The following is a 15,304-nucleotide window of genomic DNA, read 5'->3' as shown; positions in this document are numbered from 1 at the left end:
ATTATTACACTAGGCGTTCCTACAGGCTTGAAGAGAATGTGATGAGCCTCAGAAGAATCGGTCATTGAGTGTTGTCCTCGTGCGGGGTATTATTCCGTAGAGTTACAGCATACAGCGATATTACTAACGCAGTTGTTTCTAAAACACATACAATGGATGACGTTTTCAGTTGATAGTGAAGTTATGACGGTAATGACAGACAAACCAAAGCGTAAGGAAGAAAAACAGTAACGCTATGTCTCGAAAGCCCATTGTCAATGATGCACACGCCGACGGGCAGCAATGGGGTAACGAAAGCGGAAAACGAAGGATATGAAACCCTCAGCATGTCCAATTCCAGGCTGGTTGTCGTCATCATGCGACAGAGCGTATTTCAACGGACTGTAAGACGACATTTCCTCCAGTCGTGGATAGAGACAGTCTGTTAGAGCTTTCGCTTGGAAATATCAGGTCCGAAATGACCACTTCGCCAGCTCCCCCAAATACCTCCACCGAACACATGTCTACTAGAACCCGCAGGTGTGCTACATTGTTAGAATCTGGCGAGAATGTCGCTGTGTGAATACCACCGGCCGCCGAGTTGTATGAAATATTGCCACTGGCACGGCGATCAACAGTTAGGGCGCCATTGGATTGAGCATACTGGATGACGGTTTGTTCCGAGTCTCCTTTGCGGACTGCTAGGGATACGATGGAGCCTTCAGTAGGAACAAAAGAGATGCTGATATGTAACGCAGTTCCGCGATAGTCAGACAAGAGCGTGGTCCCTGGCTCGAGAGTCTGATTTGCTATGTTGCCAAGAGATGTACCGACAGATTCGAGTTCGATGACAGGCTGCTGAATAAAGCGCAACTCGCCACCAATCTCTCGCAGCTGCAAAGTACGTGGGAACGACAGCATGCCCTTCCAAGCATTGGTTGGCGGGTCGACTCCATAGCTGTTCATGACCGAAGCAAGGATCTTACGGCCATCGGACGTGGGCACATTTTCCCAGCTATAAACACCATCCCAATCACGCCCAAAATCTAGCCACATGTTGGTTGGATCAACAGGGTCGAGGGTGAAGGTGGCGCCGTCAAACGAGCCAGTGACTGCAAAAACGCCATTGCCACCCGCGGGAGACCCCTGGGCAGGAGTAACTATCAGGACCCATTTAGTGTCTGAAGAACCCTCGACGGGTAGATTAAAGAGATCAGGCACTTCCCAGCCTGTGATATCACTGGGAAGTCCGGGAATACCGTCATCGGTGAGATCGTTATGCCAGGTCCAAGTCTTGGCGTCAGGAGATGTCCAGAATGACAATTTGTTTTGTCCTCCATGCGCGAGGACCATGACCCAAGTTTTTGTTGCAGCGTCAAAGAAGACCTTGGGGTCTCGCGTCTCTAAGCCACCGGTAATGTCGTGCGGTTTCTCCTGTGCCTGCGAGATGATCGGGTTTTCGCTGTACTTGATCCAAGTCTCCCCTTGGTCTAGGCTATAAGCAAGTCTCTGATCCTGTACTCCGGTGTCTGGAAAGTACCCAGTATAAAAGGCAAGGTACGGTGGGTTTTCAGATGTTCCAAGACCAGATGTATTAGCCTCATCAAAGTAAGAGGTCCCTGTGAAGGCTTGAACCCCATTGGCACTCGAGATTGCGACAGGGAGATGGTTCCAGTCAATCAAGTCAGTACTGGTCGCATGGCCCCAGCTCAGGTTACCCCAAAAGTTTCCGGTGGGATTGTGCTGGAAGAAGAGGTGCCATTGGGAACCGATCTTGATGAGGCCATTGGGTTCATTCATCCAGTTTTGTTCTGGGACGAAGTGATAAAGAGGACGAAAGTCGTCAGCTTGGGTGAGGCAAGTGAGAAGAGAGATTAAAGCAAGGCCCACGAACTTCGTAGGATAAGGCATGAACCAGGCCTTGTGGCTGAGATATGTAATCATTGTACGTTGCGATGGGTGAAAGTGAATCAAGGCGAAAAGGTTTGGGAGAAGTAAACTAAATAGAAGTTGAGGGATTGTTGTTTCTGTCAAAACGACTCAAGGCGGTTGGCCTAGGGACTTATATAGTGTTACAATTCCTCATGGAGCTGTTGAAGTGACTGGAAGGCACTGTCGAATCCTTGCTTCTACCGTGACCATACTCCCCGACTCGCATTCTATCTATCTGGGGTAAAGTCGCCGATCTCTTTTAGCCCCACCAGTGTAATGCAACCGTGCCAAAGCTTTCAATGATTATTGCAGCCCCCTGCAAGCTACAGAAACAGGAGTGGACGTAGAAATGCGGAGAAGCAGGTGGTGGTGCACCACTTGTTGAGTGTGTCAAGTACCTAATGCCAAGGAGTACTACCTTGACACGGCTTCTAGGAACGCAATCAAGGCATCCCCGGCCTCGGTCCGACAGAACGAGAAGAGATCATAATCTAATCGGGCGTCGGTTACTAAATGACTGATATCTTCATATGGAAACATTGGGAGAGAGCACAGTTTGAGTTTTAACTTGTATACCAGTTGCTGATAGGGGCTTCGTGTATAAATGGTGAAAAAGAACGAGCCGATATTAGCCTGCGACGCGAGGTTTCCGAGACATCGGATAATTACGAGATCCATAAGCGGCGTTACAGAAAAGTCAGAACGGGCTGTTTCAACTGCAAGAAACGTCGTGTCAAGGTAAGCACTTTATATGGGTGGGTTCAGATGGCTATTCAGTCCCACCATCCCACCGTATTGCCTCTAAGACACGCAATATGTATCAAGCCTCTCGGGTCCGCGGACCAAGCTTGGTGCATAGTCTTGTAGTACTAACTAACATTCATGCTTGCCTTTCCGGCAAAAGTGTAGCGAGGAGAAGCCAAATTGCAGCGCCTGCGCCCGCCGAGGCGTATCATGCAACTATCCCCCACTTGTTCATAACAAGGTCGCGGTATCACCAGTGCCTTCAACCTCGCCGTCGAGCCAAAGCGTCACCATATTAACATCGACTCCGCATCTTACCACAACAGACCACCCTTGTTCACAGCAACATGGTCCCTTTACTTCTTCCACCTCTTTCGCACCCGCCTCTATAGCCTCACCGGCCCCCAGTAGATCGGATGTCCTCGTTTATCTACACGACATGACGCTACTCCACCACTGGACCGCGTCCACCAGCCAGCAGGTAGCAAAAGACAAGGAGATACGCAACTTTTGGCAGAACACAGCCACGAGCGTCGCCCTTCAGCATCTATATGTTCTCCAAGAAATCATGAGCGTGGCCGCTTTGCATCTTGCATATCTCTCCCAATCAGAAAAGTCCATGTACATGGAAATTGCCTCGGAGCACCACATCAGGTCGCTTCAGGGATTCCATACAGCCGTCAGCCAGTGCAGAAACGACATTGAGCAAGGATCCACGGTATTTCTCTGGAGTTTGCTGAATATGTTCTACGTGTGCTTAACTCTAGGGCGCCTCGGTTGTAGCAGCGATATTTGTCGTGTATTAGGCACCGTTTGGATCCGTCTGATACGGGGCATTGAGTCGGTTATAGAGGACAATCGGCCTGCTGTTGAGAGCGATAATTTTAATGCCATCGTAAGCATTGGGAACTGGCGGAGTCTTGATTCTAATAAGAGTATGGGCGAGGAAGCCGGGTACTTCAGCCGGCTTGCCGAGTTATGGAAAAAAGCAATGACAAAAAAGCTTACGACGAGGCTCTCGATGTTCTACGGAGATGCCATGCTCTCATCACTTAATTTGAAACGACGGATATCGAGCAGACAAATCAGTGGCCAAGTAACAAAAAAGAAAGTGGTCCCTTGCTGTTAATATTTGTTGTTCCAAGCCATTATTTTGAGCTTCTCCAGCAACGCCAGCCAGCGGCACTTATGTTATTTTCCTTCTTCAGGTAGCTATATTAGACAGGGAAAAGTAGATCATTATAACTATATTAAATAAGAGAAAAAATATATATAATAGCAGGAAAAGACAAAATTAACAAAGAATCTGAGAATATCTTAGGTTACCTACAAAACCTGCAAACCTTATAAGAAAAACAATACTCTTTAGAAAATATAACAGATATACTTCTTCAAGTCCTGCACGGTAAGCCTTAGCCCAGCATAGGCCTTCTCTCGAGGATCGTCCCATGTTGTGGTTTTTGTGTTGTGATCAACAAAGTATGGACGGGCGTCCTTTGTCTCCCGTTGCTCCCAACCTGGTGGAAACATTCCCTCTGCATTGTTCACAGCCTCACAGAACTCTTTTAGGGCTTCTCGTGTCATGCCTTTGACAAATTGACGCTCGGCCTCAATTTTCTCCTTATCGAGCGGAAAAGTAAAAGATTGGGCTCGGCGGGTCCCCATTGAGTTCTGCCTCTATGAATGACGGGTTCGTTTGGTTTGTGGCCCGAAACTTCTTCCAAAAAGGCAAAAAGTCCTGCTTGTCTTAATGCGTGTTCTTTCGCTCTGTCCTCCTCCAACAGAATGGCATCAATCCCCTTGTCTGCTAGAACAGGGTCACTAAATAATGGCTCCAGCAAGGCTCGATTTCTCGCGCCTGTTTCAGTCTCTTGCGCCTGTGCGTTTTCCCGAGCCGCAGGCAAGAATTTTCTTTGGAGAAAAAGGAAAAGTTGGACCCAGGGGTCGTCTTGATTCGCCTTCGATCCCGGCTTGCCCGGCAGTCCGTTCATACCTACCTTTAACCTTCCGAAGCCCATTCCGAAGATTCCTACCCCACAGCCAAGGGCCAGGCATTGGTGAAATTTGCCGTAATGTTCCCAAGTGTATTCTAAATATTGATTCCTGTAGACTGCTGTCTCTTCTTGAAGTTGAGGTTGCGTCTCATTCAGCTGGATAGCAAATTCATACAAGTCCAACACAGGGTCATTATAAAAGTGCCAGGTGTCTCTGATATTCTTTTCACAGATTGAAAAGTGCTTAATCCAGGTAAGAACCAACTCCATCGCCTTTTCTGTAGAGCCGGATGCTGCCAGGCGCCTGTGCCAATGGCCGATCAATCCAATTTTAAAGGCAAAGTTATCCTTCGTGATGGGACTGTTGAGCACCTTCTGAACAAGATCTTGAGGCATTGGTTCCTCATCACAGGAAATGAGCATCATTAGACTTTCAGCACCCACCACAGATTCGGGGCCCATCGTCTTGCAGATCCAGGCGACCCTCTCTGCAGCTTTGCCGCCTAGACTGTTCGCCCACAGCTGGAGGGGATCCAAGATATCGGTGCTGTACCCCCTGCTCTCGAAAGCTGAAAGCAGCATCTGAGCTTCGGCGAACCTGGTAAGATCGCAAAAGGTCTTGCAACTCAATGGCAGGTTGGCATCAAGTGTTTCGGTAGCTTTGTCCATCGTGGGCAAGTCATTGCTACCCAACGGAGGGTTTAAATGGAAACAGAGAATCCAACTCAAGGCTATGTAGCTAGGAAGAGCCATGCGACTGGCAATGTCGATCTGGAGCCGTCTTGTGCCTGGTTCCTGCTTTACGGTCAGGACAGAAAGCACGACTTGCCGAAAGTATTTGAACGCTTGGGAGGTTAGCCAGTGTCCATCTTATTCAGTTAACTGGAAACCATACCTATGAGGCCAAAGATTCCGCTCTGTAAACTTTGGGTAGCAGGTGCCGTGCCGTCTTCCTTCTCGGGGCCTGCCTTCAGTGGCATAATCGCAGCGATGTCGCGCATAGAATCCAAGTCAATGCCGATGCTGTCAGTCACAAGAAAGATCCCATTGTGAATCCAAGCTGGCTCAGTTGGATCTTGACCTATGATGCGGGCCCTGACTTCGGCAAGAGGTTTGCCGCCGAATTGAATATGTTCGACTCGGTATACACTTCCTGGATTCGAGTCCTGCCATTGCTGACACTCATAGTCGAAAAACACATAAACTGCCCACAGAAACAGCGTCGCAGGGTAGTCAAGTCGTATCATGATTTCCTTCAATGCTGGCAGGAATGGTGCGTCTTGTTTGGAAGAATCCATTGGGAAGCCTCCGGGCGAGGGCACGCCAATGCCAGCGAGGATATGTTTCACCTGTTGCTGCACCGGCCGCAACGTGGTTGGGGTGTTGGATGCCTGGAGAAACAGATCTGATAGTTGTAATAACAAGGCCTCGTCCTTCATGATGCGACTCTTAAGTTGCTGATACTGTCTCAATAGGCTTTCAACATGCGGCACGAACAATGCACGGAGGTCAAGTTGCTGAGCGGACAGACCATACACACTAGAGAAGTCAGGATGAGGGAAGCCGTTTAGCAACAAGGACAGAGAGTCTTTGAAAGAATCAGGAACGGAGTCTGCGGTTCTTGTCTCTTGCTTCCAACGCAACCAGAAGTGGGTGAGCTATATCGACTGTCAGCGGGATGAACTGGTCTACGATGAAGATGGCGTTTGACTCACGGGATGGAGAAAGAAATGACCCTTTCGCTTCTTCCGAAACAGCAATGAAAACTTGACAAGTGATTCTAGAGCGTCTTCTAGACCTCTGCCGCTACTCTCTGAGAGATCCTTGAGCCATCCACTCATACTTTTGACGAAGCAAGTACTGATATTCCCATTTTCATCCCATCTCTTCTGTTTCTGCAAGCTCCTGTGCAGCATTGATTGCGAGATGTCGGTGGCCTCAAAGTTTGCCATCAGCTGGAGCAAAGCAGCCGCGTGTTTTGAAGCTTTCGACAGGTACCCGAGAGAGAGCTCAAAGCTTGCCAGCAAGGGCCTTGAATCGTTAAGTTCAAAATGTTTGGCCAGAGAACTCTCGACCGGACGATGCCAATTCTTTCATCAGATGATCAAACTCGCCCATGTACTATGACAGACTTTCCCTTTTTTCACTCACAAGGCATCCAAATTGTCGGATAGCAAGGGGGACATGGCCGAGCTTTTCGACAATTTCGAGAGAGTTGCCTTGGTCCTCTTTTTCTTGTTCTCGATTCTCGCTATAGAGAAGGAGTAGTTTGGCGGCTTCCTTTTCTTTCAGAGGTGGAATTATCATAACTGTTCCAACTTGATTCAAATCTGTGCGACGGCTCGTAATGATGACATGCCCTCCCACCCCTCGCGGGATTGCTGCTTGTGCTTGAAAGGCAGTAGAATCTTCAAGATTGTCTATGATGAGGAGCCATCTCTTTGTCAAACACCATTTGGCCAGAGGCATATTTGTGCGCTTGCTGATCTCCTCATCAATCCTTAGGAGCTCTTGGTGAATGGCTTCTCGAGCGGTTTTCTGGTGACCTGAGTCTGCAGGCGTGTCAGTAACATGAGCGTTGATCCAAAATATCCCATCATACGCGTTGCCATGTTCAAACGAGTAATGAAGAGCAAGTGAAGTCTTCCCGATGCCGGGAAAGCCCTGCAGGATGAGTCGTTTCTGACCACTATGGATTCCAGATTTAGCCGTGAAAAACTGCTTCATTGCAAGAATGATGTCTCCGCGTCCAGAGAACTTGGTGTTTTCGAGATATGGCACCAACGAAATTTGATTGACTATTTATCATAAGACAAGCCGCCTCATTGTAATCCAAAGCCCTTTACTGACCTGGGGTCTCACTTGTTCTGTGTGCCAGCGGTGCACGAACTGCAAGAAATTCATCGACCAGTGTTCTGGTTTGAGGATCCTCGAGATAATCTTCGCTCGCAATCTCTATTCTACCCTGCTTCTTATGCTCGTCCAACCCAACTCCCGTAAGGCGGCCCTCATTGACGTTGAGCCGGAAGTAACGACCCTTGACGCCTAAATGAACGTGGTTTTTCAAGAATCTCTTCTGTGTTATCTCTGTTTCTGTCGCGATCTCTTTCACTGTTTCGAATACGCCCTTGAGGTTGTCGCCAAAGTCCCTTAGGTCTGGAACCCCCGTCCCGATGCTTACGAGGCATTGGATTCTCGCCAGTGCGTCTGGCCAGATAGAATTGGCTTCTTCGAGAACTACTTCTACTGGGTTGTTGTAGCCTGTGGCCCCATCAACGTAATATTGACGTCCGACCTGGATCCGATCAAAGAATGTGGCTGCGGCGGATGTGGCTCGTGCGGCCTCCCAGATGGCGCAGCGTGATCCAGAAAGAGAATCGACAGAGTCTGCCGTAGAATAGGACCGGAGTCGGACAGGGACGTTGAGATCATTCGTGAAGGCACATACAAAACTGATGCCACGTTAGCTTTATAACCTAGCATGAAATGATCCAGTTTCGAATTGTCTTTACACTCTGCATTCGGGGTCTGGGCCGATCTGAAGGAGCCTCGACTGCGCATCGCCCTCAACCTCCTCTACCATATTCTTGATCTCCTGCTCAAGACGGCCAGAGCGATACTTTCCTCAGCCTTGGCGAAATCTTTCAATTTGTCCAGGAAGTTTACTCCTGCCCGCTTCGGTTGGAACACACGCGAAGAAAGCTCGCCATACTTTTCAATGCAGGTGTCTACATCCATGCGGAGCCGACCAAGCATGATAGCGATAAGTCTGTAACATAAGTAAATCTTTGGTGAGTCAAGGGAAGAAACACCCACCCGCCAGTGCTTGTCCCTCCAATCAGGTCGAAATATTCGCATGGTTTGGGGGGGTTGTCCGGCCTGACTCGTTTCATTAGGTACTTCAGGATGATGAGGGATGATAGGCCCCGGATTCCTCCTCCATCTGTTGCAGCGCGTACATTAGCGACATAATTATCCAATAAATTTGGTAGACTTATCGATCGTACCGAGAGAAAGAAGCTTGATAGGGGCAGAATCAGGTTCGGAATGTTGTTCTGTTGACATGACAGTGGTGACGACAAGGGCACAAAGACGGAGACTCAAAAAGCAACAGGTAGACGCGGATCAAGTCTAAAAATCGGGTCTTAGGCCTTTATATTCGATTATCTAATGGCCCGTGCCGCGCCCCGGATGCAGCCTCTCCTCATATTGGCCCTGTGGCAATTGAGGATTCGTTACAGTTAGGAGTTTTAGCCGCTGTGGCTTTGGATTAGGCAGCCTCTGCTTATTGTTATGACCCTAGCGGTTACGTCACGTGTACCCCATAAAAACTTATGCAAGGCATTAGCCCCTTAACGGCTACGGACTAATTAGAGCAGGATTACCTTACAGATAGGATTACAACACTCTAGGAGCTACTATGATCTAGTATTACTATAATTTAACTACCTTAGTAATCCTCTTAGATTACCTTAGTATATAAATTATATTTATTAGCACTTTTATAGATTTAGCTTACTAGCTATTAATAAGACTTCTTTATATTAATAAGCCTAATATATATTACTTAATTATTAAGAGATATAATAACTAACCTACTTAGTATTAATGCCCTATACTATCTATAAATATAAACCTAATACGGACTAGTTTCCCTGTTTAAAACCACCCTTGTTATAGCCTTAGGGATAAGAATAAACTTAAGGAGAAGGATTAGGCTATGATTTCCTTATTTAATAAGGTCTTTTAATACTTTAAGTATATCTTAATTACTCTTAAAGGTAATAATTAGTAGTATAAGCAGAAGGAAGGATATATTAGAGTATATAAGTATTTATAAGATACCTTACTTAGTCATAAATATCTCCTTAGTAAAATAAAGGTATATAAGGCTATTATCTATTAATATCCTAATCCTAAGCACTTTAAGGTTAATATTAACCTCTATTAGAAAAAACTTAATAAGTATTCTTTATAGCTTAATTAGATATTAGTTTATTATATTACTATTATACTTTACCTAATATATTATTAGGAATATTTTAAGGATATATAAGCAGACTGCCTAAATTAGATTTAAACTATAAAGTCCCTTATAGAAGAACTATATTAATCTTACTATAAGCTATAAATTATCTCTTAAGATTAAGAATATAATAAGTTAATTATAAAGAAGTAGTATATATATTAGAATCCCTTTAATAGATATTATATAAATTCTTATTAGGCCCTAACTTTATTATAACTACCTTTATTAATAACTACCTTATTATAAGCTAAGGATATAATAAGCAGTTTTATATATACTATTAGTAATAAATATAGTAATTAATTCTATAATATCTATAAGTCTAATTAAAATATCCTAGATCTTATTAGTTATTAGTATAAGAGATAGGAAGAGTATTTATATTTATTATAAATAGCTCTTAATATACTTTCTATCCTTCTTATATCTACTAATATTAAGAGGCTCTTTTTAATATGCAGTTAAATAGTTTAAGATAATTATATTAGGCTAGATGCTAATATAATTAGGATAATATAGATAGTAAGATTATAGTATTATAAAGGCTATATTAAGAGCATAGAGAAGCTCCTTAAGGATATAAAGGTGCCAGGGACTAATCTATTAGCTAAAATAAGCTTTATAGAGGCCTGGGATATAACAGGTAGGAGGATTATATATACCATCCCTTTATAGCATCCACGCATTTCCATTTCCACGTCTATCCATTTCACGGGCCCACTCTTAGCATCTATTTCCATCCATTTCATCCAAGGTGGGCCTACATGGACGTCCATCCATTCTACAAGAGGCTGCGTGGATGGAAATGGAATGGACTGCCAGCCTGTAAGCGAGACGACCTTATAGCTCTAATACACCTGCTGGGCCAAGCTGTTCCGTAACAGATTACTCGAAATCATCAAATCCAGTAGGCATTTGCAGCTTAGGTTTTCAACGCTGCCCCCAATAATCTATTTAAACTTCGTTCTAAAATATAATTTCCTGGTCTAGATTACAAAAGACCAAGTTTTATTATTTTTAGATTAATATTGCTGTCGCGGCATATCATGGTATATTGCCATAGAGGGACTCGCAATCAAGCGTTATATTTCCTATATCCCTACTTAAGAATTATCAGAAGAAACGCATTGCGTTTCCTGTTTTTAACTAATCATCGTTTAGCATATTACCCTATGTTTCCCCGATAGAAACGCGCTGCATTTCTTATACCGCACTTATGAAATTAGAAAACCTAAAAACAGCAGTATTATATTGCCATTTCCGGTTTCGTTGCAGGCCCTGTGGGACGCTTAAAACAGGCCAGCTTGACCGGCTACAGCCGATATAGTCTTATTAGGCTAACCTTATAGATCTTTATAGCGCATCATAGACTTAATCTTAGGTTATTCTAAAGGGCCTGAAGGGCAAGAAGTGTTCTAGCTTTATTTAAAGGTTTTGATATCTTAGGTGGTTAAGAATTATTAGATTAGATATTAATGATGTAGGTTAAGGGATTTATATTCTGCTTGCTTATCTGTTTAATTTAACGCCATTAATCCAATATGGAGGTGCAGTGGTTTAACCCCACTGGCCAAATGCTGAGTAAGCTATTAATGCAATACTATGCGAGAACGAAATTAAAGGAATGGCTACTAATCCAATAGCCATAAAATGTCAGTTAAGTCCTGCGCAGCTTATCACTGGTGTTAATAACCGCATAACTTATTATAACTAATATAATTTCTTACCTAATGGCCGATAGGCAAGCCTTATATTCACCAATGAAGGTCAGAAAGCGTGACGCGGGGTAGATAAAGCTGAAATCGAATTAGGCAGCAATGACACCTAAGTCACCGCTACTTTAGCTCAGAAACTTGAGATGAGATAGGCACAGAATGTATATTAAAGATTAAGTTAAGCATCTAATATCGACCCTGCCTTCTATGAACTTCGACTTTCTAATACAATGAATGACGACTCTAACTTCTCTCTATGCAATATTGTCACAAACCATGGCAAGTTAATTGCATCGCTTCTCCTTAACATTAGTGAAAACAAACAGCCCTAGCGGAAATATTTATTATTTATCTAAGAATTAGAGTGTCTTAGACTTGAGAACTCCAGTGATAGACCTATACTAATATGCCGCGAGATTAATGCCTTTAAGGAATAAGACTATATCGCTTTGACTTATACCTAGGGCAACTCTGAATAGGAAAGCCTAGTAAAGGGAAAATATAAGTTTTAAACCAGAGGATATAAGCCCTAATTATTCTTATTACCGGTTTAAGATAGTGTTTTTAACTATGTGTTTTTATTTATGCAGGTAAAGGGTCTTAATATGCTTTAGATTAATAGGCATTATATTAAGCAGAAGATCTGTAAAATAAATATTATATATGCCTATAAATAATGCGAAGATAAGAAGTGCGTAATTAAGACTATGGACTTAGTCTATTATCTGAGTAAGCACCCTGTGGCCTTGCTTAGGAAGCTAATTAAGTAGGAGTATAAACTTAATGTATTATTTAAAATCCTTAGCGGATAGTTTATAAAGGAACTTAGATAAACAGATAATAATGAAATCTTGCAGGCATTAAGTTTACTAAGTAGGATTACGAAAGATTGATAGTAGATTAGGGCCTGGATATTCTAGGAAGACTATTATAGACGGCGAAATATAACACTACTTATTTAATACCTTAAATTCCTAGAAGTAAAGAAATAGGAATATAAAATTTTCTCTGATATTTTAAATGAACTTTATATTAAATCTATATGCTTTAGCAAAGAGATTACTGAATTTTACTATATAGTCTAGGATAAAATACTATAACAGGAAGATATATTATATTATATAAAGTATATCCTTAGAGCTGTAGGGAATTATAAAATCTTATTAGAAAGTTTAATGCTTATAACCCTAAAAGTTATTGCCAATATCCAAAGGCAAGGACTAGATAATACTTAGGATAAGTTAGTAATTATTACTAATTGCTGCTAATATAGCATTTAAATAGATTATAAGCAGATATAAAAGCTGAAGAGCCTTAGTATATTAATATTAGTGATATATCTTCTTAATGGAGAGATTCTTTTAAATAAATCACGAAAGGATTCCTCCTTTATGCTTAATAAGACCTTATCCTAATTTTTAGAGGATTAAGTATTTAAAGAGTTTTATGCTCTCGAGGGCGATTGTAATCTTACTTTTAATAAGGGATGTTAATTTATTAATATTAAGTTTACGCCTAAGGGTATTAAGATAGAAGGGCATCTTTAGAAACTTAGTAGGATTATAGATCCTATAAGTTTTCTTCTTCTATTACCTGAGGCTAAAAACAAACCCTATTTTATTACCTAGGATAAACAGCAGTGCCTTACTTACCTTGCAGCTGAACTGAGATGCTTACATGAGATAACTCTTGCCATATATATTAAAAGATTCCTAAGCTATAATCCTACTAGATAGGAAGATAATCTTAAAAAAGAGACTTTTTCTAGGTTATATATGTGCCTTATAGCAAAAGAGCTAGTTAAGGCGATTAAGAAAGGCAAATTGCTTCGATTAGGACGAATTTAGAACTTCTAGGAAAAGCTAAACCTATACTCTGCTATATTTATCTAGAATACTAATACTAATATTAATAATAAAAGAGGCCAAAAACTAGAGTTAAAGTTTGCATTTACTACTTTAAGACCTCTGAAATGCAGTTTCTAGCAGTATGGTACTAATGATCTAGACTACTATGTGTTACTTAAAGTTAAATAGCTATCCTTATGGAATTATTCTCCTAGTGAACTTCCTTAACTTCTTATTAGAAGCTGGATTATTATATTTATGTTTTTTTTATAATTTTCTAAGGATAAGTGTTATTTTCTTATGGCCTTTCTCATTTAATATAGTTATTTATTAATTAAGTCTCTTATGTTTTAAATTATCACTAGTTATAAAAGAAATTTATGCTAATAGCTTCTTGCAAAATAAGTTAAGAGAATGCAATAGCAGAGAAGAGCTCTAAAACTCTATTAATATTATAAACTATTACTAATGGTGACCTTAATTATGTTATAATATTGCTAGTCTATATCTAGTGCGGATTAAGCTTGCTAATTAACTATATATCTTTATTAGAGAAGTATTAAGCCTTTTGCTCTAATGCCTTTATTATCGAGATGGCTAGTTATATGCCTATGTCTAAGCGTATCTGCCGTAATATAGATATAATCTAAGTTCTCTGATTTTTATATGTTATTCTTAGTATACCCGAAAAGAATAGCAGCTATAAGAGTAAGTAGCCTCTAGGCGATAGGGGTAACTCTATATATGCTGCTTTTTTCGTATATATTCTAATATGCTTAAATCCTAAATAGTATGGTATGCTATAATATATTCTATTTACTATATTAATAAGAACCTTAGCCAATCTACTTACTCTTTTCCTACTGCTAGGCATATTATATCTTAGAGTTATAAATAGGATTGCCTTATATGCAAAAAGTTATATAGTCCTATAGCTGTTCTATAATATTGCAATCTGTAATTCCGGGTATATATTATACTAAGACTAGAAACTGGCGACTAGAGCATTGGCTAATCCGAGATGTTAGTATGAGTTAAAGGCCTAGCTGCCTGGTAGGTCTTGCGCCTAAGCCACTAACATTGCATCTATAAGGAGAAGCATAGCGGCTACAGTACAGGGATCTAAAATACGTTTATGCTTAATCTCAGCCCGGGCCGCAGCCAGGAGCTCGTTAATCTCTGAGAACCGATTTAACGGCGTATCCTCGACTCTCTGTAAGGGTTAGGCCCAACACGACCACCTGCTAAGAGCATATAATAGGGGCACCTGCAGTTAGTAGAATCAACGCCTCACGTTCATCCAGACCTGGCAGCTAGGCTAAACAACCTTGGAAACAAGCTTGGTCGGCGGTATGAACGGACGGGAGAGACGAAGGACCTGGAAGAGGCAATCCAGGCAGTAAGACAAGCTGTAGAATCAACGCCTCACGACCATCCAGACCGGGAAGGCAGGCTAAATAACCTTAGAATCAAGCTTAAGAGCCGGTATAGACAGACGGGGCAGATAAAGGAACTAGAAGAGGCCTCAACCGATCTCCTCGAGGCTTAGTCCTGTTTAAATGCAATACCATTCCATCATCTCATGGCTGCTGCTACATGCCTGAAATTACTCGCTATACAGAACAGAGTTGACAAAGGCATCGATCTTGGAAGAAGGATACTCGACGTCCTTCCTTCAGTCCATACCCGAGCTCTCGATCGCAATGATCAGCAGTTCATCGTATCAATATAACAAGGCCACTTTCTTAACACTTATATGCCAAGAAAGTATAATAACAAAGGAAGGTTAGAAAGTATAGCCTATAAATAGGGTTATAATAATAGGGTAGCTAAGCTTTAACATCACGTAATATACAGGCTAGGACCAATAAAAACTGCTATAAGGTGCTTATAGTCCTAATACATACCTTCCTATCGTAATTACCCTCAGATAAAGCCTGCACCCCTAATACTCTAAAAAGCATATAACATAAATAACCCTTACGTAACCAATTATATCGCTAAGCTCTACTCTATAGCAAAAGTTAAATATCTACTTATTATAATTAATCGGATAATCTATGC

At 42.1% G+C, this 15,304-nt stretch overlaps 4 protein-coding genes across 4 annotated transcripts; 2 read left to right on the top strand and 2 right to left on the bottom strand.

Moving 5' to 3' along the window:
• Positions 1-354: 354 nt before the first annotated feature.
• On the bottom strand, positions 355-1,923 carry FOBCDRAFT_144185 (glycosyl hydrolase; the record flags this gene model as incomplete). Its single annotated transcript, XM_031189300.2, has 1 exon — positions 355-1,923. One exon carries the CDS (start codon positions 1,921-1,923, stop codon positions 355-357), a length of 1,569 nt encoding a protein of 522 aa, XP_031033285.2.
• Positions 1,924-3,094: 1,171 nt separating this feature from the next.
• FOBCDRAFT_243089 (uncharacterized protein) lies at positions 3,095-3,784 on the top strand (the record flags this gene model as incomplete). Its single annotated transcript, XM_059610514.1, has 3 exons — positions 3,095-3,550; positions 3,590-3,630; positions 3,736-3,784. The coding sequence occupies 3 exons, from the start codon at positions 3,095-3,097 to the stop codon at positions 3,782-3,784; spliced, it is 546 nt and encodes a 181-aa protein (XP_059467807.1).
• Positions 3,785-7,491: 3,707 nt separating this feature from the next.
• FOBCDRAFT_144864 (phospholipase, patatin family protein) lies at positions 7,492-8,593 on the bottom strand (the record flags this gene model as incomplete). The annotated part of the gene is made up of 4 exons (XM_059608198.1): positions 7,492-8,101; positions 8,162-8,214; positions 8,256-8,418; positions 8,466-8,593. Coding segments are annotated over 4 exons (954 nt in total), but the record flags the coding sequence as incomplete, so codon positions are not given.
• Positions 8,594-14,516: 5,923 nt separating this feature from the next.
• Positions 14,517-14,789, top strand: FOBCDRAFT_145028 (uncharacterized protein; the record flags this gene model as incomplete). Its single annotated transcript, XM_059608202.1, has 1 exon — positions 14,517-14,789. A coding segment is annotated over one exon (273 nt), but the record flags the coding sequence as incomplete, so codon positions are not given.
• Between the last annotated feature and the right edge of the window lie 515 nt (positions 14,790-15,304).

The sequence above is a fragment of the Fusarium oxysporum genome, chromosome IX, assembly GCF_013085055.1.
Source record: "Fusarium oxysporum Fo47 chromosome IX, complete sequence".
NCBI lineage: Eukaryota > Fungi > Ascomycota > Sordariomycetes > Hypocreales > Nectriaceae > Fusarium > Fusarium oxysporum.
This window is presented reverse-complemented; position numbering and strand designations above follow the sequence as displayed.